The 26,608-nt window shown below is 42.5% G+C and overlaps 1 protein-coding gene across 1 annotated transcript in view; it reads right to left on the bottom strand.

The window, feature by feature from the left end:
- Positions 1–26,608, bottom strand: part of schip1 (schwannomin interacting protein 1) — an 871,502-nt gene that overhangs the window by 669,488 nt on the left and 175,406 nt on the right. Inside the window, exons 2-3 of the mRNA XM_041176152.1 lie at positions 23,598–23,662; positions 22,077–22,160 (exon numbers count right to left, since the gene is read on the bottom strand). Coding sequence (XP_041032086.1) covers positions 22,077–22,160; positions 23,598–23,662 — 149 coding nt within the window. The remainder of the gene's footprint in view (positions 1–22,076; positions 22,161–23,597; positions 23,663–26,608) is intronic.

The raw sequence follows: 26,608 nt of genomic DNA on the forward strand, positions 1-26,608 counted from the left end.
GTCCCAGAGGGAACAGGCCCTACAGAATACTGGCAGGGGTTGGGGGGGTGGGGGGGTGAGGGGAAGATGTGTTTGGTGGTGGCTTCATGCTGGAGTTGGCGAAAATGGTGGAGGATGCTGCTTTGAATGCGGAGACTGGTGGGGTGAAAAGTGAGGACAAGGGAGACCCTATCATGGTTCTGGGAGGGAGGGGAGGGTGTGAGGGCAGTGGCGCAGGAGGTAGGTCAGACACGGTTGAGGGGCCTTTCAACCACAGTTGGGGGGAAATCTCAGTTAAGGAAAAGGGAAGACATATCAGAAGCGCCATTTTGGAAAGTGGCATCATTGGAACAAATACAATGGAGGTGAAGGAACTAAGAGGATGGGATGGAGTCCTTACAGGAAGTGGGGTGTGAGGAGCTGTAGTCGAGGTAGCTGTGGGAGTCAATGAGCTTGTAATGAATATTGGTGGACAGCCTATCACCAGAAATTGAGACAGAGGGGTCAAGGAAGGGAAGGGAAGTGTTGGAGATGGACCATGTGAAGGTGATGGAGGGGTGGAAATTGTAAGCAAAATTGATAAAAAATTTTCCAGGTCTAGATGAGAGCATAAAGCAGCATCCTCACCTTTATGCCACTATCAGCACCTTTTTTTTTACCACTAACCACTATCAGTTACACTCCCTTTGTCCTTTAGTTCATGACAGCTTTGTCAATTCCTCCTTTGTCCACATAAATTAAATGGTACAATTTTAAACAGAGACAAGATGTTTACATACACAAATTTTTGAAGGTGCAGGACAAGTAAATAAGGCTAGTTAGAAAAAGCATTTGGGATCCATGGCTTCATAAATAGAGGCATAGAGTAAATGCAAGAAAATTCTGGTAAACCTTTATAAATTACTGGTCTCAGCTAGAGTATTGTATCCAATTCAAACTTTAGGAAAGACTTGGTGAGGATGTAGAGATTTACCAGAATGGTACTAAGGCTAGAGAAGTTGGGATTGTTCTCATTACAACAAAGAAGTTAAAGGGGAGAGTTAATAAAGGTGTTCATATTTATGAGGAGTTTTGGTGGATAGGGAGAAATAGTTTACGTTAGCAGGAGAGAGAGAGGCATTAACAGAGAACAGATCCAAAGTAATTGGCAAAAAATCCAGGGGGAAATTAGATTTTATTTTTAAGCAGTGAGTTGTTATAATTTGGAATACATTTAGGAAGCAGACTCAATGGAAACTTTCAAAAGGAAAATGGATATATACCAGCATTTGCAAAGAAGAAATTGGTCATGCTATGGGCAAAGAGCAGGGTAAAGAGCACCAATGAAAGAACTCTTTCACAAAGCCCACACAGACCATTGGGCTAAATGATATTATTCTGCACTGTGTGACTCTACAAGGACATGTATCATAAAATTTGCTTCAAACCTCAAATCTGATTATTCACTGTGGAATCAATTCAAAGACCGAGTTTGCTACAGGATTCAGCATGTAACTAGGTCACAGTAAACTAGAATCTTTAAGCACTTACATCCTGAAATTAAGTATTTGGGTATAGGCTCAAATGTATTGTAAAAGAAGGCTCAACTACCTTTAAATGATCCAGATCCAGTTTATTAGATTTAAGCCATACTTTGTAATTTAAACTTATTACCACAGAGTAGATACAATTTATCACACCTCTATTTATTAGCTAGTGAGACGTAAGCTTGTTCCTAGGGACTCATTACAATGACATTTCCATTGAACATTTTTTAATATTTCATGGACATTAATGAATGCATAACAAGTAATGAATTTAGATTTGAGAATATCACTACATACAGTTTTAGTCATTTTTTTTAGGAAGTAACAAGGAGAGTCAATAAGGGTGGTGCATCTACATGGATTTTAGCAAGGCTTTTGATAAGGTCCTACATGGCAGACTGTTTTCAAAAGTGAAAAACCATGGGATCTAAGGGAAAGCGGCAAGTTAGATCCAAAATTGGCTCAGTGGCAGGAAGCTAACGGTATTGATCAATGGCAGTTTTGTGACTGGAAGACATGTCCAGTGGGTTCCTGCAGGGCTCTGTACTAGATCCCTTATTTATGTGGTACTCATCAAAGATTTAGACTTCAATGTAAGAAGCATGATTGAGAAGTTTGTAGATGATACAAAAATTGTTTGTGTGGTTCATGAGGTAGAAAGTTGTAGATAGCAAGAAGATATCAATGGACTGGTCAGGTAGGGAGAAAAATTGCAAATGGAATTCAATCCAGAGAGACGTGAGGCAATATATTTGGGGAAAGTAAATAATCAAGGGAATGCACAATAAATGGTAGCATACTGAGAAGTGTAGTGAAACAGAGAGACCCTGGAGTGGATGTCCACAGATCTTTGAAGGTAGTAGGACAGGTAGATAAGATGGTTAAGAAGGCATACACAATACTTCCCTTTATTAGAGGAGACAGAGAATATAGGAGCAAAGAGATTATGCTGGAACCGTACAAAGCACTAGTTAGGTCACAACTAGAGTATTACCTGCAGTTCTGGTCACTGCATTATAGGAAGGATGTGATTGCATTAGAGGAGATTTATGAGTATGTTACCAGGAATTGAATATTTTAGCTATGAGGGAAGATTGGATAGGCTGTTCTAATGTCAACATTCATCATTGATGAAAACAACTTTTTAACTACTAATCTTATTCCATGACAAAGTCCTTGTTTAAGATACAAGTGCTGTAGCAAAATTATAACCGTTCCTTCTTTGAGTCTAAGTTTGTGCAATGGCATGTCTATTGGAGTTAGACTGTGTAGAAACTCTGGAGCGTATAGGTGGTTATCATCTTCATCTATATAATCAATGCTGATGCATTATTTCAATTCACCTGACAGCGTTTCTAAAACTTTTTCATTCAAATCTAGTGAATTGTCATGTTTAGCACAAACATAGCTTTTGAATAACACATTTTATCAAATAATTGTCCCATCTGTTTCACCACACTTAACCAATTCCATATCCTATCCATCCTGCCCATGACATTCCATCCTTCCCATATCATCCCTGTTCCATTCCTTCCATCCCATCCCCATCTCTCCCATCAATACCATTCACCCATTCCTCATGGAAACAAGCTCTGTATCCATGGTAGCTTTGTTGTTGGGCCGATCCACTGCCACCAACCACTGACAGCCGTTCTTGTGCCATGCATTCCAGTGCTCAGAGCACCTCACATGCCTTTGCATATGCCAGGCACTGCCCACCAAATGACTCTACCAACAGATGTGCCCTTAAACTGACCAATCAAAACAGCCTGGGCGGACAAAACCAACAAATGGTATGGTTCAACCCAAAAGAATAACCAGGAAGAGGAAGAAATCAGTGGTAAAGAAGCAGAATCTGTGATTGTCCCAAAGACAAGGCTTGCAGAATTAAGGATATTAACTGCAGGAAGTTATAGCTTATCCAGGATTTAAAGTCAAATAAGCAATTTGACAGCATGGAGAAATGTTGAAAGGTTGAGAGACATGATGGTCAGGCGTCATCAGCACATTTCGGGAAACTAATCCAGTATCTATTAATATTGAGCAATATATAGATCAAGAAGAGGAGGGGTTTGAAGATAAATCCTAAGGGGGCTCAAGAGATGGCATGAGCTCTTATTTTGTGTAGGCACTTTGTTGAATGGCTTTTGGAAATATAAATACACCATATCCACAGGTTCCCCTTTATACACCTTGCTTCCTCAAAGAACTCTAATAAATTTGTAAAACACAATTTCCCTTTCACAAAACATGTTGATTGTCTGAATATATTATGATTTTCTAAATGTCCTGCTATTATACCTCCTATAAGACCATAAGACATAGGAGCAGAAGTAGGCCATTCAGCCCATTGAGTCTAGTCTGCCATTCAATAAGATCCTGGCTGATCTGATAATCCTCAACTCCACTTTCCTGCCTTTTCCCCATAACTCTTGATTCCCTTACTGATTAAAAATCTGTCTATCTCCGCCTTGGATGTACTTAACAACCCAGCCTCTACAGCCCTCTGCAGTAAAGAATTCCACAGGTTGACTACCCTCTGAGAGGAGAAATTCCTCCTCATTCCTGTTTTAAATGGATGACCCCTAACTCTGAGATTATGCCCTCTGGCCCTAGACTCTCCAACAAGGGGGAACAACCTCTCAGCATCTACATCTAAGGACCTTATATGTTTCAATAAGGTTGCCTCTCATTCTTCTAAACTCCAATGAGTACAGGCCCAACCTAATCAACTGCTCCTCATAAGAAAATCCCACCATACCCGGGATCAACTTAGTGAACCTTCTCTGGACTGCCTCCAATGCCAGTATATCTTTCCTTAGATAAGGGGACCAAAATTGTTCACAGTATTCTAAATGTGATCTAACTAGTGCCTTGTATAGTTTTAGCAAGACTTCCCTATTTTTATCACAAAACAAAAACAAAAACAGAATTACCTGGAAAAACTCAGCAGGTCTGGCAGCATCGGCGGAGAAGAAAAGAGTTGACGTTTCGAGTCCTCATGACCCTTCGACAGAACTTGAGTTCGAGTCCAAGAAAGAGTTGAAATATAAGCTGGTTTAAGGTGTGTGTGTGGGGGGTGGAGAGAGAGAGAGAGAGAGGGAGGTGGAGTGGGGGTGTGGTTGTAGGGACAAACAAGCAGTGATAGAAGCAGATCATCAAAAGATGTCAATCACTGCTTGTTTGTCCCTACAACCACACCCCCACTCCACCTCTCTCTCTCTCTCTCTCTCCGCCCCAACACACACACCTTAAACCAGCTTATATTTCAACTCTTTCTTGGACTCGAACTCAAGTTCTGTCGAAGGGTCATGAGGACTCGAAACGTCAACTCTTTTCTTCTCCGCCGATGCTGCCAGACCTGCTGAGTTTTTCCAGGTAATTCTGTTTTTGTTTTGGATTTCCAGCATCCGCAGTTTTTTGTTTTTTTCCCTAGTTTTATATTCCATTCCCTTTAAAATAAAGGCCAACATTTCATTTGTTGTCCCTATTACCTGCTGAACTTGTACGTTAGCTTTTTGGGGTTCATGCACAAGGACTCGCAAATTCCTCTGTGCTGCAGCTTTCTGCAGTCTTTCTCCACTTAAGTAATATTCAGCTCCTCTATTATTCCTGCCAAAGTGCATAACCTCACAGTTTCCCACATTATATTTTATCTCCCACTTGTTTGCCCACTCATTTCACCTGTCTATATCCTTGTCATCCTTACCACTTGCCTTCCCACCTATTTTTGTGTCATCCGCAAACTTGGTAATAATACATTCACTTCCCTCATATAAGTCATTAATATATATTGTAAATAATTGAGACGCCAGCACTGATCCCTGTGGTATTCCACTAGTTACAGGTTGCCATCCTGAAAATGCCTCCTCTCGCCACCTTATCCTAACTCTCTGTCTTCTATTAGTTAGCCAATCCTCTATCCATGCTAATATAAAACCCCCAACACCATGGGGTCTTATCTTATTAAGTTGCTTTATGTGCAATACCTTATGAAATGCCTTTTGGAAATCCAAATATATTACATCTACTGGTTCCTCTTTATCTATCCTGCTTGTTACTTCCTCAAAGAACTCCCGAGTACTTTTTCTCTAGTGATAGTTATTGTATTTATTTCCTCCCCAGCTTTTGTCTCTTGATTATTAAATATTTTTGCAATGCTATTAGTATCTTCTACCATGAAGACTGAAGCAAAGTATTTATTCAACTCCTCTGCCATTTCTTGGGGCAGCACTTACCCGTTGGCAAGCGGGGGTCGGACCCCGCTCACGGACGTGTAAAATGACGCAAGGTGCCGCCAGGCATGTGTCCCAACATCACCGCACGTCATTTAGATTTTCAGATTGGCTGCCATCGAACTGTCAATGGCCACCTAAGTCCTTTAAAAAAATAATTAAACCAATTAATGGACCTGCCCATCCAACCTTGAGGTTGGCGGGCAGGCGAAGAGCCCAGGCAGCCTTCAGAAAAAAACAAAACATCATCCCCGGGCGGGATGAGGCTTCATGAGGGATTTAAAATGTGCATAAATTTTTAAAATAAAAGTAATTGGCATGTCCCTGCTCATGTGACAGTGTCACATGAGGGGACATGTCAGGAATATTTTTTTCTCCCTTTAATAAAGTTTTCAAACTTGAGCCGAGCTCCCTGAGACAACACTTTGCCACAGGCGGATCTGTGAGCTTTTTCACGCACGTGCACATTCCCGGCTCAGAGAATCGCCCCCCACCCGCTCCCCCCCCCCACCTCCCCACTGCCCACACAGGGAGCACTTCTGGGCGGACATCACACTGGATGGGCCTTAATTGGCCTGCCCACATAAAATGGCAGCGCACCCCCAACTGGGGGCGCCAATCGGAAATCTGCCCGCCCATGCCTGCACCCACACAACCCCACCAACGGTGGGGGGGGGTTGCGGGGAATGCTGCCCCTGGTTCCCCATTATTATTTCCCCAGCCTCATTCTCTAAGGGGCCTATGTTCACTTTGGCCTCTCTCTTCCTTTATATATATTTAAAGAAGCTCTTACTGTTCATTTTTATATTACTTGCTAGTTTACCCTCAAAAGTTTATTTTCCCCTATTTTTTTGGTCATCTTTTGTTGGTTTTTAAAACTGTCCCAGTCCTCTGGCTTACCACTAATCTTTGCCACATTATATGTTTTTTCTTTCAATTTGATACTGTCCTTAACTTCCTTGGTTAACAATGATTGGTTTATCCCCTTCCTTGAATCCTTCTTCCTCACTGAAATATGTCTTTGTTGAGAGGCACGAACTATTTTCTCAAACATCTGCCATTGTTCATCAACCAGCTTTTCTGATAAACTGCTTTCCCAGTCCACTCCTTAATAATGAATTATAGTATTTTTGCAATGACAGACATTAGGCTAACTAGCTTTTAGTTTCCTGCTTTTGGTCTCCTTCTTTTCTTGAATAAAGGGGTTACACTGGTGATCTTCCAATCCATTGGGATGTTTCCAGAATCTAAGGAATTTTGATCTAGGGGACCTGTCAAACTTTAGTTCTGATACTTTTCCCAAGTACCTTCACCCGAGTTTTTGTAGTTGTTTTAAGTTCCTCCCTCCCAATTACTTAGTGATGTTCAAGTATTCTTCATATGTTCTTGTGTCTTCTACAATTAAGACACAAGTTTCCCATTATTAATTCCCCATTCTCACCGTCTAAGGTACCAATGCTCACTTTAGTTACTCTTTTCCTTCTTAAATACTTGTAGAAACTCTTACTATCTGTTTTTTAATATTTCTAGCTAACTTTCTCTCATACTCTAATTTCTCCCGCTTTTGTTTAGTCATTAGTTGCTGATTTTTAAAATATGTCCAATCTTCTGACCTACCAATAATCTTTGGAGTAGTCCTTGATTTTTCTTTCAATTTGATCTTATTTTTAACTTCCTTAGTTAACCATGGATGGTGCATCCTTCTCATAGTCTTTCTTTCTCAATGGAATATATCTTTGCCAAGAGTTATGGAATAGCTTCTTAAATCTCTGCCACTGTTTCTCTAGTGTCCTACATTTTAGCCTATTTTGTCAGTTAATTTTAGCCAACACTGTTTTCATACCCTTGTAATTGCCTTTATTTAAGTTTATTACACTAGTCTGAGACCCATACTTCTCACTCTCAAATTGAATGTGAAATTCTATCATTTTATGATCATCTTTGCTGAGGGGATCCTTTACCATGAGGTTATTGGTTAATCCTGTCTCATTGCACATTACCAGGTCTAAAATAACTTGCTCCCTGGAATGGAATAGACCATACTATTTGAAGAAATTATCCCAAATATACTCTATGAACTTATCGTCCAGGCTACCTTTGCCTGCTGAGTACCCATTAACAGACTTGCCCAGTTCACTGTGAACAGTCTTTATCTTATCCCATTGAAGTCAACCATTGCCTAAATCTGGACTCTGAGTAGCTGATTTTCATTTCTCCCTTTCAAACATTACTTTGAACTTGATCATATTATGCTCACCATTATATATATGTTCATGTATTTATGTTTATATACGTTTATATTAAGCTCACTATTTGTTACGCTATCTCAAATGGTATTCTCCCTTGTGTTTCCAGCATATATTGCAGCAGAAAACACATTTTCCATTTAACAATGTGACAGTATTGTTTGTCTGGAGATAGCCATAGGAGTTGGAAACCAAGGGATATGCAATTATAAAAACAGACATATTGCACGTATGAAATTTATCATATGAAAGCACAGGTCTTGGAATTCAGAAGAAGGTACTTCTTTGCTCTACCAATAAAGGTTCCAATGGTATAATTTAATACTTACACAACTTGCTGATATTTACTCCAGTGTAGCTCTCAGTCATCAATATTTTATTACTTTCATTTCAGTATATTTTATTTAGTTGATCAGGAGGCATTGTGCCAAATGTTCCCACATTACCATTTTCTTCAAATCCATGCTGTTGAGACAACGGGTTCCCTAATGCAATCGCTCTTTACTTAGGCTTTTGGAGGAATAGAGCAGAAACAATGAAGGATTGTCAAGCTGTGCCAGAAGTAGACCACAATCGCTTACTAATTAACTTCCGTCCACAAAGGAATGCAAAGCTGTATCGACCTGGCGATGATTTTTTTTGGAGCCACTCCACATGGCCTGCATCAGCAGACAGCCAAACATGCATTTGTTACAAGGTTACTTGCAGCTATAATATACCACAAAGTTGATGCTCCTTGTGGTGATAATGGTTAGCTGCGTGCTTAAGTATTCTTACTTTGCACCACCTAGAGTAAGAAATGGATGTATTTTCTTTAAACATTTTTCGGAGGAATATTGTGTTATTCTGTGGGGAAGGTTGTGTGTGTGTGTGTGTGTGATATAATTAAGCTGGGAATAAATTAATAGGAGACATGTTGGCTGGGAGGTTTTAAACATGAAAAGGATATAGGTGTTAAGTTGAGGTACAAGTAAGGAGATTAGATCTAATATTTGAAGTTTTAGATAAGTTGAGTTTGTTTGAATATGAAAGGAGAGTCGGAGGTAAAAAGAAACATGCTTGCATCTTGCAGGAGTTCTATAGATAAACAAGAAGTGGGGTTATTATATTTTATTGACCCAAAAGCAAAGGCAAGACGGACACATGAAAGATTTTATATTTGGAAGGGTTTGAGTTACAAAGAGGTGTGAAAACAACGGAACATGAGGTGAAAGGGGACAAAAGATATTTTAGAGTTGCAGTTTGAGCTGTTAAGATATAGCTGGAGCTGCTGTTTGAGCTGTTGAGGTAGCAACTGGAACTGTTGAGTTGGGAGCGGTTAGCTTTGGGCTGGAAGGAGATGCAGCTTGAATCAACTATCCAGTCAAGCCAAAAAAGCCTTGGGCTAAAAGACAGTTTATTCCGAAGTTTGGTTTTCCACAGCAGAGTTGAAGTAGTTACAGGCCATACAGTATGCCTTTATTGAAGCTACAGTAGTTTGCCTTGGATAATATTACTGGATTTCTTATGGTTAAATATCTATAAGGGAGTATTGCCTGGAAGGTGTTTATTTGTGGGTCTGACCAAGTGGACAGTCTTCTATTTTGAGGAATGTTTTGTAAGATTAACCTTAATTGTGTAACTGTAATCTTGTGTGCTTAAGTTTTCTTTTATTCTTGTTAATTAAACTTATACTTACAAATTTTCAAATCACAAAAGTGTTACTGGACTTCTTACTGCTGAGATTGATACATCGTCTTCTCGTTTTCAGAATCCAAAAAATGGTATGGCCCATAAGCCAAGTTTCCTTCTGGGATTTGGTTTGCACAGCAATTAACACCAGCTGTGGTCATAACACTAGGCATACTGCAACCCTGTCCTATGCAGATGGAAGTATTGTGAACTGTGAGGAGGATAGTGAGATATTTCAAGAGGACATAAAAAGACTGGTGGAATGTGCAGACAAATAGCAGATGAAACATAATGCAGAGTGCAAAATGATTCATCTTGGTAGAAGAACTAAGAAAGGTGATATAAAATAAAGGGTGCATTTATAAAATGGGTGCAGGGGCAGAGGGAGCTGGGGAGAGATGTGCACAAATCATTTAAGATGACAAGACAGATTGAGAACAAAAACAGAATTACCTGGAAAAACTCAGCAGGTCTGGCAGCATCGGCGGAGAAGAAAAGAGTTGATGTTTCGAGTCCTCATGACCCTTCGACAGAACTAGGTGAATCCCAGGAAGGGTTGAAATATAAGCTGGTTCAAGGTGGGGGGTGGTGGGGGGGTGGTGGTGGAGAAGTGGTGTGGTTGTAGACAAAAGCAGTGATAGAAGCAGATCATCAAAAGATGTCACAGACGGCAGAACAAAAGAACACATAGGTGTCGAAGTTGGTGATATTATCTAAACAAATGTGCTAATTAAGAATGGATGGTAGGGCACTCAAGGTATAGCTCTAGTGGGGGTGGGGGGAGCATAAAAGTTTTAAAAAAAATGGAAATAGGAGGGAAAAAGAAAAATCTATATAATTTATTGGAAAAAAACAAAAGGAAGGGGGAAGAAACAGAAGGGGGGGGGGGTGGTGGGGGGGTGGGGATGGAGGAGGGAGGTCAAGACCTAAAGTTGTTGAATTCAATATTCAGTCCGGAAGGCTGTAAAGTGCCTAGTTGGAAGATGAGCTGTTGTTCCTCCAGTTTGCGTTGGGCTTCACTGGAACAATGCAGCAAGCCAAGGACAGACATGTGGGCAAGAGAGCAGGGTGGAGTGTTAAAATGGCAAGCGACAGGGAGGTTTGGGTCATTCTTGCGGACAGACCGCAGGTGTTCTGCAAAGCGGTCGCCCAGTTTACGTTTGGTCTCTCCAGTGTAGAGGAGACCGCATTGGGAGCAACGAATGCAGTAGACTAAGTTGGGAGAAATGCAAGTGAAATGTTGCTTCACTTGAAAGGAGTGTTTGGGCCCTTGGACGGTGAGGAGAGAGAAAGTGAAGGGGCAGGTGTTACATCTTTTGCGTGGGCATGGGGTGGTGCCATAGGTGGGGGTTGGGGAGTAGGGGGTGATGGAGGAGTGGACCAGGGTGTCCCGGAGGGAACAATCCCTACGGAATGCCGACAGTGGGGGTGAAGGGAAGATGTGTTTGGTGGTGGCGTCATGCTGGAGTTGGCGGAAATGGCGGAGAATGATACTTTGAATGCGGAGGCTGGTGGGGTGATAAGTGAGGACATGGGGGACCCTATCATGTTTCTGGGAGGGAGGAGAAGGCGTGAGGGGGATGCGCAGGAGGTGGGCCGGACACGGTTGAGGGCCCTGTCAACGACCGTGGGTGGAAAACCTCGGTTAAAGAAGAAGGAGGACATGTCAGACGAATTGTTTTTGAAGGTAGCATCATTGGAACAGATGCGACGGAGGCGAAGGAACTGAGAGAATGGGATGGAGTCCTTACAGGAAGTGGGGTGTGAGGAGCTGTAGTCAAGGTAGCTGTGGGAGTCGGTAGGCTTGTAATGGATATTGGTGGACAGTCTATCACCAGAGATTGAGACAGCGAGGTCAAGGAAGGGAAGGGAAGTGTCAGAGATGGACCACGTGAAAATGATGGAGGGGTGGACATTGGAAGCAAAATTAATAAATTTTTCCAAGTCCCGACAAGAGCACAAAGCAGCACCGAAGTAATCATCGATGTACCGGAGAAAGAGTTGTGGAAGGGGGCCGGAGTAGGACTGGAGCAAGGAATGTTCCACATACCCCATAAAGAGACAGGCATAGCTGGGGCCCATGCGGGTACCCATAGCCACACCTTTTATTTGGAGGAAGTGAGAGGAGTTGAAGGAGAAATTGTTCAGTGTGAGAACAAGTTCAGCCAGACGGAGGAGAGTAGTGGTGGATGGGGATTGTTCGGGCCTCTGTTCGAGGAAGAAGCTAAGGGCCCTCAGACCATCCTGGTGGGGGATGGAGGTGTAGAGGGATTGGACGGCCATGGTGAAGAGGAAGCGGTTGGGGCCAGGGAACTGGAAATTGTTGATGAACACACTCGACCTCTCCCTCCAGCAGCACCGCCGTACCCTTTCTCAAAGCTGCACGTGCAGAGAATCATGTATCAGAGAATCAGAGGAATCATGGATGTAGGTGGGAAGGGACTGGACAAGGGGAGAGAGAAGGGAGTCAAGATAACGAGAGATGAGTTCTGTGGGGCAGGAGCAAGCTGACACGATCGGTCTACCGGGACAGTCCTGTTTGTGGATTTTGGGTAGGAGGTAGAAGCGGGCTGTCCGAGGTTGGGCGACTATCAGGTTGGAAGCTGTGGGAGGAAGATCCCCAGAGGAGATGAGGTCAGTGACAGTCCTGGAAACAATGGCTTGATGTTCAGTGGTGGGGTCATGGTCCAGGGAGAGGTAGGAGGAAGTGTCTGTGAGTTGACGCTCAGCCTCCGCGAGGTAGAGGTCAGTGCGCCAGACAACAACAGCACCACCCTTGTCAGCGGGTTTGATGACGATGTCAAGGTTGGACCTGAGAGAATGAAGTGCAGTAAGTTCAGAGAGAGAGAGAGATTAGAATGGGTGAGAGGAGCAGAGAAATTGAGACGACTAATGTCGCGCCGACAGTTCTCAATGAAAAGATCAAGAGAAGGTAAGAATCCAGAGGGAGGGGTCCAGGTGGAGGGAGAATATTGGAGGTGGTTGAAAGGATCCGTTGAACGGGGAGAGGACTCCTGCCCAAAGAAGTGAGCCCGGAGATGAAGACGGCGGAAGAAGAGTTCAGCATCGTGCAGAGCCCGAAATTCATTAAGGTGAGGGCGTAGGGGTATGAAACTAATTCCTTTGCTGAGCACTGAACGTTCAGCGTCGGAGAGGGGAAGGTCAGGGGGTATAGTGAATACACGGCTGGGGCTGGGATTGGAAGATGGGGTGGGGACAGAGGGACAGGCAGGGGTGGAGGGTCCTAGATGGGTGTTGGTGTCGATGAGTTGTTGGAGCTTGCGTTCCTTAGTACTTGAGAGAAAGAGAAAAAGTTTCTTGCTGAGGCGTTGGATGAGCCGAAGAATAAAATGAAACTGGGGGCACGTGCAGCTTTGAAAACGGGTACGGCGGTGCTGCTGGAGGGTGAGGGCGAGTGTGTTCATATGGCGCATGGCACTGAGTGTGGAACTCAGGATGCGACAGGAACAGCAGTCCGAGAAACGTTTTATGTCCCGGAAATACCTGTAATCCTGGGTGGGTTCGAAACATGAGGGGTGGAATTTCAGTTGAAATCCACGTGGGGTAATTCAGAGACGGAGACAGTCACTGAGAAAGGAGATATGGCTGTGAAAGCGGGTTTTAGTAAACACCCTGTCAAGCACCAGGAGAGAAATGGAAAGCAACGAAGGTGAACAAGGCAAAAGAGAGATACGGAAATCTTGTCGCAGAGACGAACAGAACTTCTTCAAGGAGGTAGGCATTTCTTGAAGAGCAGTGGCAGTCAATTAAACACAGAAATAAAAACAAAAAACTGCGGATGCTGGAAATCCAAAACAAAAACAGAATTACCTGGAAAAACTCAGCAGGTCTGGCAGCATCGGCGGAGAAGAAAAGAGTTGACGTTTCGAGTCCTCATGACCCTTCAACAGAACTAGGTGAATCCCAGGAAGGGTTGAAATATAAGCTGGTTTAAGGTGTGGGGGGGGTGGTGTGGAGAGAAGTGGTGTGGTGTGACAGATTGAGAAAGCAGTTAATAAAGCATTTGGATCCTGGGATTTTTAAATTGGGGCATAAGGGTGCAAAAGCAAAATGTTATGCACGTATGAAAATCTGGTTTAGTCTCAACTGAAGTATTCTGTCCAGTTCTAGGAACCACGCATTAGAAATGAAATGAAGGCATTGGAAAGGGTGCAGAAAAAATTCAGGAGAATGGATCCAGGGTTGAGGAACTTCAGTTCTGTGGATAGATTGGAAAAGTGGAGGCTATTCTCCAAGGAGAAGAGAGGATTAAGAGAAGATTTGATAGAGGAATTCAAAATCATGAAGGGTCCAAACAGACTAGATGGACAGAAGCTGTTCCCATTGGTGGAAGGATCGAGAACCAGAAGACATTGATTTAAGGTGAAAGACAAAAGAAGCAATGATGGCATGAGGTACCTTTTACACAGCCAGTCATTAGGATCTGGAATGCGTTGCCTGAGAGTGTGTTGGAGGTAGGTTCAATTGTGGACTTCAAAGGGAAGTGGATAGTTATCTGATGAGAAAACATTTGCAGGGCCATGAGGAAAAGATAGGGGATTGAGATTGGGCAATTTACTCTTTCAGAAAGTTGGAATGGTCACGATGGACCCAATGGCCTCCTTCTGTGCGGCAACCATTCTATGACTCAATGGAATAGCTGCCTTGGATTGGCAAACCGGACCACCATCCTCTACATCACCTCATTCTGCATCACCTTCACTTTGCCAGACGACAAAAATTAGTTAAAGGGTTGCACCATTCCAGTGATTGGACACAAGTTCTGTATCCTGCTGCCATATTTATTGTGCCAGCACCTGTTTGACCAATTATTTCTGTTATCTAAATAGGTGTTACAAAGGCTGAAATATATGTAAAAATATACCAGCACCCTTTGGAAAGCCTACCAAAATGTTTATTTCTATTTATGGCATTTGCCTTTAGGTGGCTACATTCCTTTCAATTTACTCATCACCTCCAGTGAACAACTCATCCATCGTATAAAAATGAAGCTGAGCCCAAAAAATCATACAAGGCCAGCATAACTAACAGGTGAGTACCTATAATCACCCAAATATTGCCATGAGAGAGGACAAACTAGCATGTAAACATTTGTTCTATAATAAACTTTCTTTTTGAACAAGGTGTAAAATTATTTAAGTGATGTTTTAAAACAAAGTGAAAAATCACTCCTTAAATTTACATTTTGAAATATATGAAGAATTAACAGTCAAAAATGTATGGAATGGAGGCAGAAAAAATGAATTAATATTTCTACTCAAAATGTCCCACCAGCATAAATAAAACTTCTCTTTAAAGTGTGTTTTTGGAAGCTCTCAAGCCTATACCTCTAAGATTTCACTTTAAAAATCGGTTGCTATTTCTTGCAAGAATGCTATAAATGTAAATAATTTATATAAAGATTTACAGCTTTCATTTCTAAAATGACTCAAAAGCATTTTTACAGAATTTATATTTAATTGCATGAATTCTTTCACAATGATAAATTCTCTCATTTTCATTCAATATTAAAGACTTCAAGCTTTGCGCAGCTTTGAAAAATAAGTACTAAAGTTATGAAATAATTTGGGAAAATAAACTGGAGGAGTAGTAAATTCATACCAAATGCTGTAACACCATTTCTCAAAATTTTGAAGAGTATATAAATGCAGTAAATGTATTAAAATTAGGGAGACTTTTATAATTATCATCTTACCACAGTAATGGATCACAACACTTGACATTTGCAACTGACACAAAATCATGAATATTCTTTTACTTTTAGAATTTATTTTATGAAGATTAATTTTCTGTCAAAGCTCAGCAAATTAAATATCTTGTACTTTATAAGACCCACTCTTAAACATCATAAGACCCATCTGTCACTATTTTGGTCTGAACAACAATTTACAGATTTGCATTCTCATGCAAATACCTGCTTCAAGGATTTTCTGCATGGGCAGAATTTTCTGCCTGTTGGGCGGGCGGAGCGGGAGCAGGCGGGCACAGACCCGATTGGCACCCCTATTTTACGTGGTCAGGCCAATTAAGGCCCGCCCGGTGTGATACGTACCTGGAAGCGCTGTGTGCTCCTTGTGTGGGCAGGGTGGGGATTACCTGAGTCAGGAGTGTGCCCATGAACGCAAAAAAGCACAGAAATCTCCCTGAGGCACAGAGATGCCCCAGGGAGATTAGTTTTAAGTCCAAAAAGTTCAGTAAAGCGGCAAGAAAATTTTTATGACATGTTCCCCTTGTGTGAAACTGTCACATGAGCTGGGACAATTTCAATAAGAATTATTGTCAAAATTTTAAATTGTTCATGAAGCCTCATCCTGCCCATGGATGAGGTTCCATGAAAAATGCGAAGGCTGCCTGGGCTCTTCGCCTGCCCGCCAACCTTAAGGTTGGATGGGCAGCTCCATTAATTATTTTAATTGAGAGTTAAATGGCCTTAATAGTTGGCTGCATGCCCGCCAAACTGAAAATCTGAATCATGCGCCATGACATCGGGACACACGCCCAACATCACCATGCATTATTTATGACTCAGCGAGCAGGCCCCGCCCCCGCTCGCCGATCCGAAGGTTCAGCCCTATGTTTCTTTTTAAAAGACAGGTGTACAGTGCACACTGTTGATGAAAACTGACTTCTGTATCAATTAGTTTGAAGTTCTTGTACCTGATTTTGTGGCACAATGGGTAGCATCCCTAACTCTGGGCCAAAAGGTCCAAGTTCAAATCACACTCCACAGAATGTGCATTCATAACATGGTCAAACAGGCTGATTACCAGCCTTTAAATCCTTCCAATACGCCTGATGGCAGGCTAAGAGCAGGAGTTTCCCAGCCAGCCATAAGGCAGAAAGCAAAAGTAAACCATTGCAATACTTTGCCAAGCAAAATCAAGGACCAATCCAATGGGAATGCATGGTCGCTAATGCCTTCTTAGGGCATGGTACCTGAACGAGGAGGAGGACTTGTACCTAAACTTCATTCCATTCATTGCTTATTATAGAAGCATAGAATGGTGCAGTCTCACCAACCCCCTGTACAGATGTAGCAAGCTATTTTATACCCCATCTCCCTTGCAATATAGAACAATATTTCATTTGCCTTCCTAATTATTTGCTGTGTCCGCAAGCTAATTTTTTGTGATTCATGTACTACAATACCTAGATCCCTCTGACCTGCAGTATTCTGCAAGCTCTCTCCATTTAAGTAATATTCTGTTTTTCTGTTCTTATTGGCAAACGGCTTCACATTTTCCCACATTACGCCCCATCTGCTAAATTTCTGTCTACTCACTTAACCAACCACATCTCTTTGCAGACTCTGTGTCCTCCTCACAACTTGCTTTCCTACCTATTCTTGTATCATTAACAAATTTGGCTACAACAAACTCGGCCCCTTTATCCAAGTCAATAGAATCACAGAATCACGCAGTGCAAAAGAGGCCATTCGGCCCATCGAGTCTGCACCAACACGTGAGAAACACCTGACCTACCTACCTAATCCCATTTACCAGGACTTGACCCATAGCCTTGAATGTTATGACATGCCAAGTGGTCATCGAGTTTCTTTATAAAGGATGTGAGGCAACCCGCTTCCACAACCCTCTCAGGCAGTGCATTCCAAACCATCACCACCCTCTGGGTAAAAAAGTTTTTCCTCACATCCCTCCTAAACCTCCTGCCCCTCACCTTAATCTTATGTCCCCTCGTGACTGACCATTCAACTAAGGGGAACAGTTGTTCCCTCTCCACCCTGTCCATGCCCCTCATAACATTGTATGCCCTGATCAGATCGCCCCTCAATCTTCTCTGCTCCAACAAAAACAACCCGAGTCTATCCAACTTCTCTTCATAACTTAAATATTTCATCCCAGGCAACATTGTGGTGAATCTCCTCTGCAACCCCTCCAGTGCAATCACATTTTTCCTATTATGTGGCGACCAGAACTGCACACAGTACTCCAGCTGTGACCTCACCAAGGTTCTATACAACTCCAACATGACCTCCCTACTTTTTAATCTATGCCTCGATTGATAAAGGCAAGTGTCCCATATGCCTTTTTCACCACCCCACTAACATGCCCCTCTGCCTTCAGAGATCTATGGACACACACACCAAGGTCTCTTTGTTCCTCAGAACTTCCTAATATCATGCCATTGATTGAATACTTCCTTGTCAAATTACCTCTTCCAAAGTGTATTACCTTACACTTTTCAGGGTTAAATTCCATCTGCCACTTATCTGCCCATTTGACCATCCCGTTTATATCTTCCTGTAGCCCAAGACACTCAAACGCACCGTTAACCACCCGGCCAATCTTTGTGTCATCCGCAAACTTACTAAGCCTACCCCCCATATAGTCATCAATGTCATTATATAAATGACTAATAATAGGGGACCCACCACAGACCCCTGTGGTACGTCACTGGACACTGGCTTCCAGTCACCAAAACATCCTTCTGTCATCACCCTCTGTCTCCTACAACTAAACCAATTTTGAATCCACCTTATCAAATTACCCTGTATCCCATGTGCATTTGTCTCCTTTATAAGTCTCCCATGTGGGACCTTGTTAAAGGCTTTGCTGAAATCCATATAAACTACATCAACTGCACTACCCTCATCTACACACCTGGTCACCTCCTCAAAAACTTCAATCAAATTTGTTAGGCATGACCTCCCTCTGACAAAGCCATGCTGACTATCCCTGATCAAACCTTGCCTCTCCAAGTGGAGATAGATTCTCTCCTTCAGAATTTTCTCCAATAGTTCCCTACCACTGATGTGAGACTCACTGGCCTGAAGTTCCCTTCTTAAATAGCAGAACCACATTAGCTGTTCTCTAGTCCTCTGGCATCTCCCCCGTGGCCAGAGAGGAATTAAAAATTTGGGTCAGAGCCCCTGCGGTCTCCTCCCTTGCCTCCCTCAGCAGTCTGGGACACAAATCATCCGGACCATTTTTTTGCAACTTGTCTATTTCTTTGTCCATAACAAGCTTAAATTGCCCCACGTTGTGGTCGCTATCACTAAAATGCTCCCCACCACCACCTCAGCCACCTCTCCGGCTTCATTCCCCAGAATTAGGTCCAGCAATGCACCGTCTCTTGTTGGACCCTCTACATATTGACCTAAAAAGTTCTCCTGTACACATTTCAAGAAATCCACTCCATCCAGCCCTTAACACTATGTCTATCCCAATTAATGTTGGGAAAGTTGAAATCACCTAATATAATTGTTATATTATTGTTATTGTTTTTACACACCTCCGCAAATTGTGCACATATTTGCTCCTCAATTTTCCGCTGACTATCTGGGGGTCTATAATAAACACCTAACAATGTGGTTGCCTCTTTTTTATTCCTAAGGTCTACCCACAAAGCTTCATTCGATGCCCCCTCCAAGCTATCATCTCTCCTTACTGCAGTAACTCACGCCTTAACTAATAATGCAATGCCTCCTCCTCTTTTACCCCCTCACCTGTCTCACCTGAAGATTCTATATCCCGGAATGTTGAATTGCCAATCCTGCCCCTCCCTCAACCACGTCTCAGTGATGGTTACTTTATCACAATTCCACATGTCAATCCAGAGATTACAACCTGAGAGGTCTTGCTTTTTAGTCTACTGCCTAGCTCCCTGAATTCTTGATGCAAGACCTCATCCCTCTTTCTACCTATGTCATTGGTACCAACACGTACCATGACCTCTGGCTTATCACCCTCCCCCTTCAGGATGCCCTGCAGCCATTCAGTGACATCCTGGACCCTGGCACCAGGGAGGCAACACACCATCCTGGAGTCACGGTGACGCCCACAGTAGCGCCTATCTGTTCCCTGACTATAGAATCCTCTATTACTATTGCTCTTCCTCCCCTGCTGTACAGACAGGCTGCTTGTGCCAGAAGCTTGGCTCTGTCTGCACTCCCTGGAAGAACCAGTGCCCTCAGCAGCCTCCAAAATGGAATACCGTGAGCGGGACCCCAGGGGACTCTTGAACTATCTGCCTGTTTCTCCTCGACTGCCTGGTGGTCACCCATTCCCTTCCTTCCTGAAGTCCCTTCAACTGCTGTGTAATCACCTCTTTAAACGTGCTATCCACGATGCTCTCACACTCGCAGATGCTCCACAGTGTCCCCAGCCGCCATTCCAGCTCTGAAACCTGAGCTTCCAGGAGCTGCAGCTGGATTGTAAATAGTTGAGGCCCCAGCAATGGACCCTGTGGCACCCCTCTCATTACATGAAACATTACCCATCCCTGTTTCCTGCTAGTTAACCAATTCTCATCCATGCTAATATATTACCCCCAACAGAATGAGCTCTTATCTTGTATAGTAACCTTTTATGTGCCACCTTAACAAATGTCTTGGAAATCCAAATACACCACATCTACTAATTTTCTTTATCTGCCTTGCTTGCTACATCCTCAAAGAGCTTTATGAAATTTGTCAAACACAATTTCCCTCTCATAAAATCATTTTTACTCTGCCTGATTAAATTATGATTTTCTATATCTCCTGCAGCTACCTCCTTAATAATGGATTCCAGCATTTCCCCAATGACAGATCTTAGTCTAACTGACCTATAGTTTTCAGCTTTCTGTTCCTCGCCTTTCTTGAATAGAAGTGTTACATTTCCTAATGTAGAGGGCACCATACAGTTTTCACTCTCTAATCACAGTGCAAAGAGTCTGTGGGCAAGTGTAGGTTGTAACAAATAGCTAGTGCCATTAACTCGTTCTTGGCCACAAAATCTGGACCAGTATTTTTAACATAGAAAGAAGTTCCATTACAGAGAAACAAATTAAGCAGTTGATGAACATGAAATAATAACTAGACAGTTAGAAGAGCTGGCCAAAAGCTCTCCAAAAAGAAACCTTTGAAAAAAGTATTAAGAAAGCATTTAATGAGAAGTAGAGTTGCAAAATTGTTTGGAGGGAGAATTCCAAAAGATTGGGTAGATGTATCTGAACCATCTTTCACTAGTGCATAGAAATCCAGAATTGGAGAAACGAAGATTGAGAAAGCAGATGAAGATATATAAAATTAGGGTGGAATTTAATGCCTCCCACCATCCTCCCTGCGAACGGAGTAGAAGGTTGGGGGGGGCAGGGGGGCGTATAATCTGGTGAGTGGGCACGGGGCGGAGAGCCTATCCAACTCCTCCGATTAAGTCAGGGATGAAGTAGGTCCTGTGCCCCATGGAGTGCCCCCTCCCCACCGCACCCGCCTGTCCGGGGTCAAAGGCTGCCTCTTTGAAATAATTCCACCAGGAATCTGCAATGAGACGTCACTACCACAGCTTCACTACCATTCCTTCTGGCACCTTCTTTATGGCTGCTGCTCTGGGCCTCCTATGTTAACAGGATCCACACCAGTTGGCAAAGTCAAAAGTAAGACACAGAGCCTTTCCTCCCTGAGAGTATTTTTGACTTTTAGTGTCAACATTCCTCAGCTACACCCAGTGTCCCAGCTTTTCCCTATTTATGTGTTCAAATACCTATTACCTATTTCCCTTAACAATGTAATTGACATTAACAAACCTTAACAATGTAATTGATAAAACATTGACATCATGCAGTCCCAGCAGCAGCCATTACTCCTGGTGGCGCTGCTGGGACTGAACAGCTGTCAACCCTCCAATTGGTCTTCAGACCTCGGAGGCGGAATTTTCTCTTTTAAAAGCTTGAGAGCCCCGATGGCAGGACTGCTTGATTGACATTCAATCCCAATGGGGCTCCAGGAAATGGCTGTGGCAAGGTTTCCACTGACTTTCCAACAGATGGACAGGTTCACTTCCATGGCCATTATATTCAGATTATAAAGTGGGCAAAGCCATGCATGGATTTGAAGATGAGAATTAAGATTTTTGATTAGAAGATGGAAAATATCTCCGATAAAAATAATTTCCCTCTATTCTTCCTCCTTATTTTTACCAAATTCCAAAATAAAAAGGGTCACTATTATAGGTAAATAAATGCCTTATCAATGGGAAATTTTTGAAAAGAAAGAATCATTCGGGGGTTGTTTTATTTCCTATGATCTCAAATGAAAGTTGTTGAATTTAGGGCACAATTTTTCAAAGCCTGATGCTTTATTGACACTACAGTTGAAGATAGATTGACATAACCTTTTATCCATGCCACACAAAAGTCAGTCATGGGGAACTTCAGGTTATTTTTATCTAATGTCAACACACTAATGCAACTGAAGCTAATTACTTTCAGTTCGGCTTTCACAGGGACGTTATTGCCAAGAAGAAGCAGTATGTATTTTTTTTAATGAATTTGGCTGAATAGGAATAAGAGAATAAAGAATATTTTGTGCTCAAAAAGGTCTTTCCATTAAAAATATTTCGATTGACTTATAATTTTTGCAGCACAACTCTAAAATCACAGTAAATTATAGTACTTACATTTTCACTTTTGATTCTGGCACCCCTCTGCTGATTTGACATTTTTCAATATCATCCCCAAAGTCGATGGGAAGTTGATGGATGCTAAAAAAAAATTACATGTTTATTTCTAACAACAGAACTTATTGCATTCTCTGTATTTAATGACACAACGCAGGCTTTGCAGCCTTTCAAAAGCAAATTCTCCTCTTCTCAAAGTGACGATTAATATTGCAACATGGCTGCATGGATATAAGCAGTCTTCCAGACTTCAACCAAATGGTCAGTTTATATAAACCTCAATGTTATAGGCAGGTGACTTGATTATGAGAGGCATCATAACTAAACCCAATTGTGTCCTACGTGATCTACAATCCAAGCACTTTCTAGCAACTGTAAATAGATAGCAATAATTTGTGGGAACCTAGGCAGCTATTTCCTCTCAATAGACTAGGAATACTCAGGCCCTAATTATCACCACCTATCTGGCCCATTTTCCAATGTGAATGGAATTAATTTATTAAAATCTATTTTGGTTTTTCAGTCAAGTATCATTATATGGGAGTCTTTTCTCACTTTTTCAGTTTTTATATTGAATCTAATCTAATCATGTTTTACTTTTCCCCAGTTGTTCTCCTACTCTAACATTACCTGCTCGTACCATTTCATTTGTGAGAATTGAATCCAGCACTACCATCGATCTTGCTGGATTAAAAATCTACTGGTCTGGAACAAAGTCCTTGATCTACTGTAGAAACATCTGCCCAGCAGACGTCAGTTACTTTACTCTTACCCCATTGTTTTACAGCTCTATTATTTCTGTGTATTTCTTAAACTTGTTTCCAAATATCTTCCTCTATTTTACTGTACTGGTTTGGTAGGCTACAATTAACTCCCAGAAGAGTTGTAATTCCTTTCCTAGTTCTTCAGCTCTCACACCAAGTAGATTCAACTTCCGCACCATCCCCTCCATGAACCCAATGGTTTGGTAACAAAGTTATTAACAATGCCTCCTTTTCTTCCTATTCCGATGCTCTTGTACATTTTTTATCAGAAACATTTAGCTCCCAATTCTGGCACAGATATATTACTGATTTTAGTTTGCTTTTCTGCAGCATGATTTGCCTCCAGCTCACCAACTTTATTCAAAATCTTTTGAGTATTTATGCAGATACAATTTAAACCTGGTCTGCTTAATTGGCATTCTTAGTCTTTTAAAATTCCCTGGACCTTCTATAATGTGTTCTGCATTACTTTCCTGCTTTTCTTCTATCTTTCCAACATTCCATGCTGCATCTGCTCTCCTCCATTCTCCCCTCAATTATGGTGCCCGATGTTCAAACTAGCTGCACCCTACTCAAATCCAAGACTGAACTTTCCCGGTCCATGTGACCCAGTGCCACGCTTACACACTCACTGAGCAATGGAAGGAGATCCTTTGTGATTTTAATAACTTCCAGTAAATAATTTTTTTTGCCTTCACGTTTTTGCACATTTTGCATTTTAGAAGAAGTAGTTTCAAACACTGAATAATGCACTCACTTCTGGACGACATATTTTGCATCATGCACTTGATCCAGAGTGTTCTCCAGTCTATTCAATTCCTCCTGAGATTAAAAAAAAGACAAGCATCAATGTGAAACCATTTGCGCTGATATAATTGAGTAAATTTTAACCCTTTCCCCACCATTTTTGATCTTGATGATTCTTCCACAATGCAGAATTGCCCAGTTGATAAATCAGGTTGGAATATACCAGAGCTAGGTTGTCAATGACATTTATAGATTAAAAGCTTTTCATTCACCCTTTTCATAATAATCTGTCCCTTGTAATAGAAGCAATCCAGAATTGTGCTAGTTTCTGGGGTGTTAAATTTTGACTGTATAAACTGAAAGGCTGATTTAGCAGCAGCTGAGAATTCCACATGGGTATGTTTTATGTTTTCCCCCGCAACGGTATAAACATAATTTTGATGCCACTGCATATGCACACATCTCACGTGAATTATGATGGCAGAATTGCAATGGTAATTTTGCCAGTCTGTCTCAGAATATCACTAACATCAACAGATGTTCTGTGACAAGCCAGCAATGCTAAAAGCCAATTACTAGTATATCTAGGCAGGCTGACTGCTCAACCTGTCAGTGGACAGGCACATGAATGGCAGGCTGGACATGTTCAAGTCTGGCAGACACCACTTTCCACAGCAGCACTCTCTGTCTAATGCGGCATGTAAAAAAAAATGCTCCGTGAAGTCTGTTTTTGAAGTCACAAATGGAACAAGTTCAAATATTTCATATTGAGCTCATTCAGATCGGTTCCAATTTGGAAAAGATTTTCATGGCAAGGAAAAGCACTGCTGAAAAGAGAGACATATTGCTGAAGCAAGTGCACTAATAGTTAAATGAAAAATCAATTTAAGATAATCATTTGAGCTTGTAATGTGGCTTATTTATGTTTGTTAGAAAAGACATACATTCATACGCAGAGACCTGTTCTCGGCAAACAAAAGGAATATGTTCAAACCTTGCATCTTCTTTGAATTACTCAAAAGCATGGGGGGGTGGGGGGGGTGGGGGCTATTGCTTTCTCCAGGGCAACACCTCAGCCAATCAGAGTCAACTTACCAATCAATCAGCACCCATTTTCCTGTAGAATAAATTGTGATCTTTTGAAATTTGGCAATCTTGTGTTTGCCCTGATTAGTGAAAGACAAAAAACATCAGCAACAGGTCTCTTTTCAGCAATATTCAAATTCTGTACTACCAAGCGTCTGTAAGGAAAGTAATTGCCAATGTTTGAAATAAGAACAGAACATGCTGCAAATAGACAATAGGTCAATTGGCACATAAAAGGGAGCAGACAAAATAACATTTGGGTGGGGACTCTTGAGTTGAAGCTTAAGGAATTATTTTCTGATTTTGTTAGGATTTTAACAGTCCAAAGCTGAATTTATACTAGTGCTATTTTAGTTCAACTGGGGCCTATCGCCTGCACATTCCTGTGCATTGTGGAAACTCCAGAACATCATGTGTGTCCTGGAAAACAGCATATGCAAGAATTAACAGGCAAGTTTAGAGTTTCAGATTAGTATTGCAGCCATTGCTTTCCTTGTTCTATATCAGACTTGTCCAACCTTTTTGCGTATTGTGGACCATACTTCCATTTTTTTTCTCACTCAAGAGACTATTGACCATTCAAGAGACTATTCAGACAGATCCACGAATTTCTAAAAAAATGTTGAGTATAAAGAAAAGAAACAACTTGCTGAACAAAAATAAAGCAATATCAAAGCAAAAAACATTTTTCTTAAAAAAAGAGTAACTAATAAAAATAACCATTAGAGTGTAAGAGGATGTGTGTGTGTGTCCAGCTCACTCCTAGTCTCAGGGTGTTCATTCACTCACCCTCACCCATGAGAGAGTGGGTGAGAGCATATGTTGGTAATTAGGGATGAGGGTGGTGGAGAATCCTGAGACTGGGAGTGAGCTCTCTCACTCACACTCTCTGTCTCTCTCACACACTCACTCACTCATTCTCACTGCCCCCTCCTCTGACACACACACACACATACACACACACACACAGATAGGGCAGGATTTTGCACCTCTTGGGCAGGCATGGCAGAACAGAAGATCACCCGCGACCAGTCCCCCTTATGCTTGTGGTGCCTTAAACATATGTTTACGAGTGCTGCATCTTTGTGCCCACCCACCCCCATCACTGGTAGCGGCATTGGGGGCAGCCTGCTGACTCTGCTATCTTGTTGGCCTTGATGACCATTGGAGCCTCTGCTGGCCCCGCCTGGGAGGGAGCGGCCAGTGCCACTGCTGGCATCACCCCAGTCATCAAAGCCTCATCAGATGCCACGATTACTGGCAGAGGGGCAGCAGAGATGCTGCCATCATCCAGAGCACTCCGAGAGGAGCCCACAGGGTCGACAAGCAGGTCGTGCACCAACATAACGTATCTCTGGACCTCCCTGCTCACCACCGATGAATGGGTGCCTAGCTGGGAGACACATCCATCTCCCACACAGGCACTGACAGCCTGAGGTCATTGCCTGTGTGAGGGCTTGCAGGTCCGAGGACAACACCTGGAACTCCTGATTCTGTTCCTGTATCTGCCTTTTCATGAGAGTCGCCAGTCTCTCAATGGGGGAGGCAGCCCGATCGGCCATGTAGGTTAATGCAGTGCTCATGCTTCGCATGGACTCCTCCACAACAGAGACCATGTCATGCATACCCTCATGGATCTCCGCCAGATCCTCTTGCACATCCTGCTGGATATCCACCATCTGCTGCCTAACGGACAACTCCAGAGGCTCATCATCTGCCTTCAAATCAGTATCGTCCTGGTCTCCAGCTGTCCTCCGACTGCCGACACCCCGGTAACTCTCTGCTCCCACCTGCTTCTCAAGCGAGTGTGAAGTGCCCTCACTGCTGTGCACCAACATTCTAGCCGATGACCTAATGCCCACCGAGGTGCTGGTATCTGCACTGTGCCTGGTTCAGAAAGTGGGTCTCACGGAGTTGCATCTGAAGCCCAGCGGT

The sequence above is a fragment of the Carcharodon carcharias genome, chromosome 2, assembly GCF_017639515.1.
Source record: "Carcharodon carcharias isolate sCarCar2 chromosome 2, sCarCar2.pri, whole genome shotgun sequence".
NCBI classification, from domain to species: domain Eukaryota; kingdom Metazoa; phylum Chordata; class Chondrichthyes; order Lamniformes; family Lamnidae; genus Carcharodon; species Carcharodon carcharias.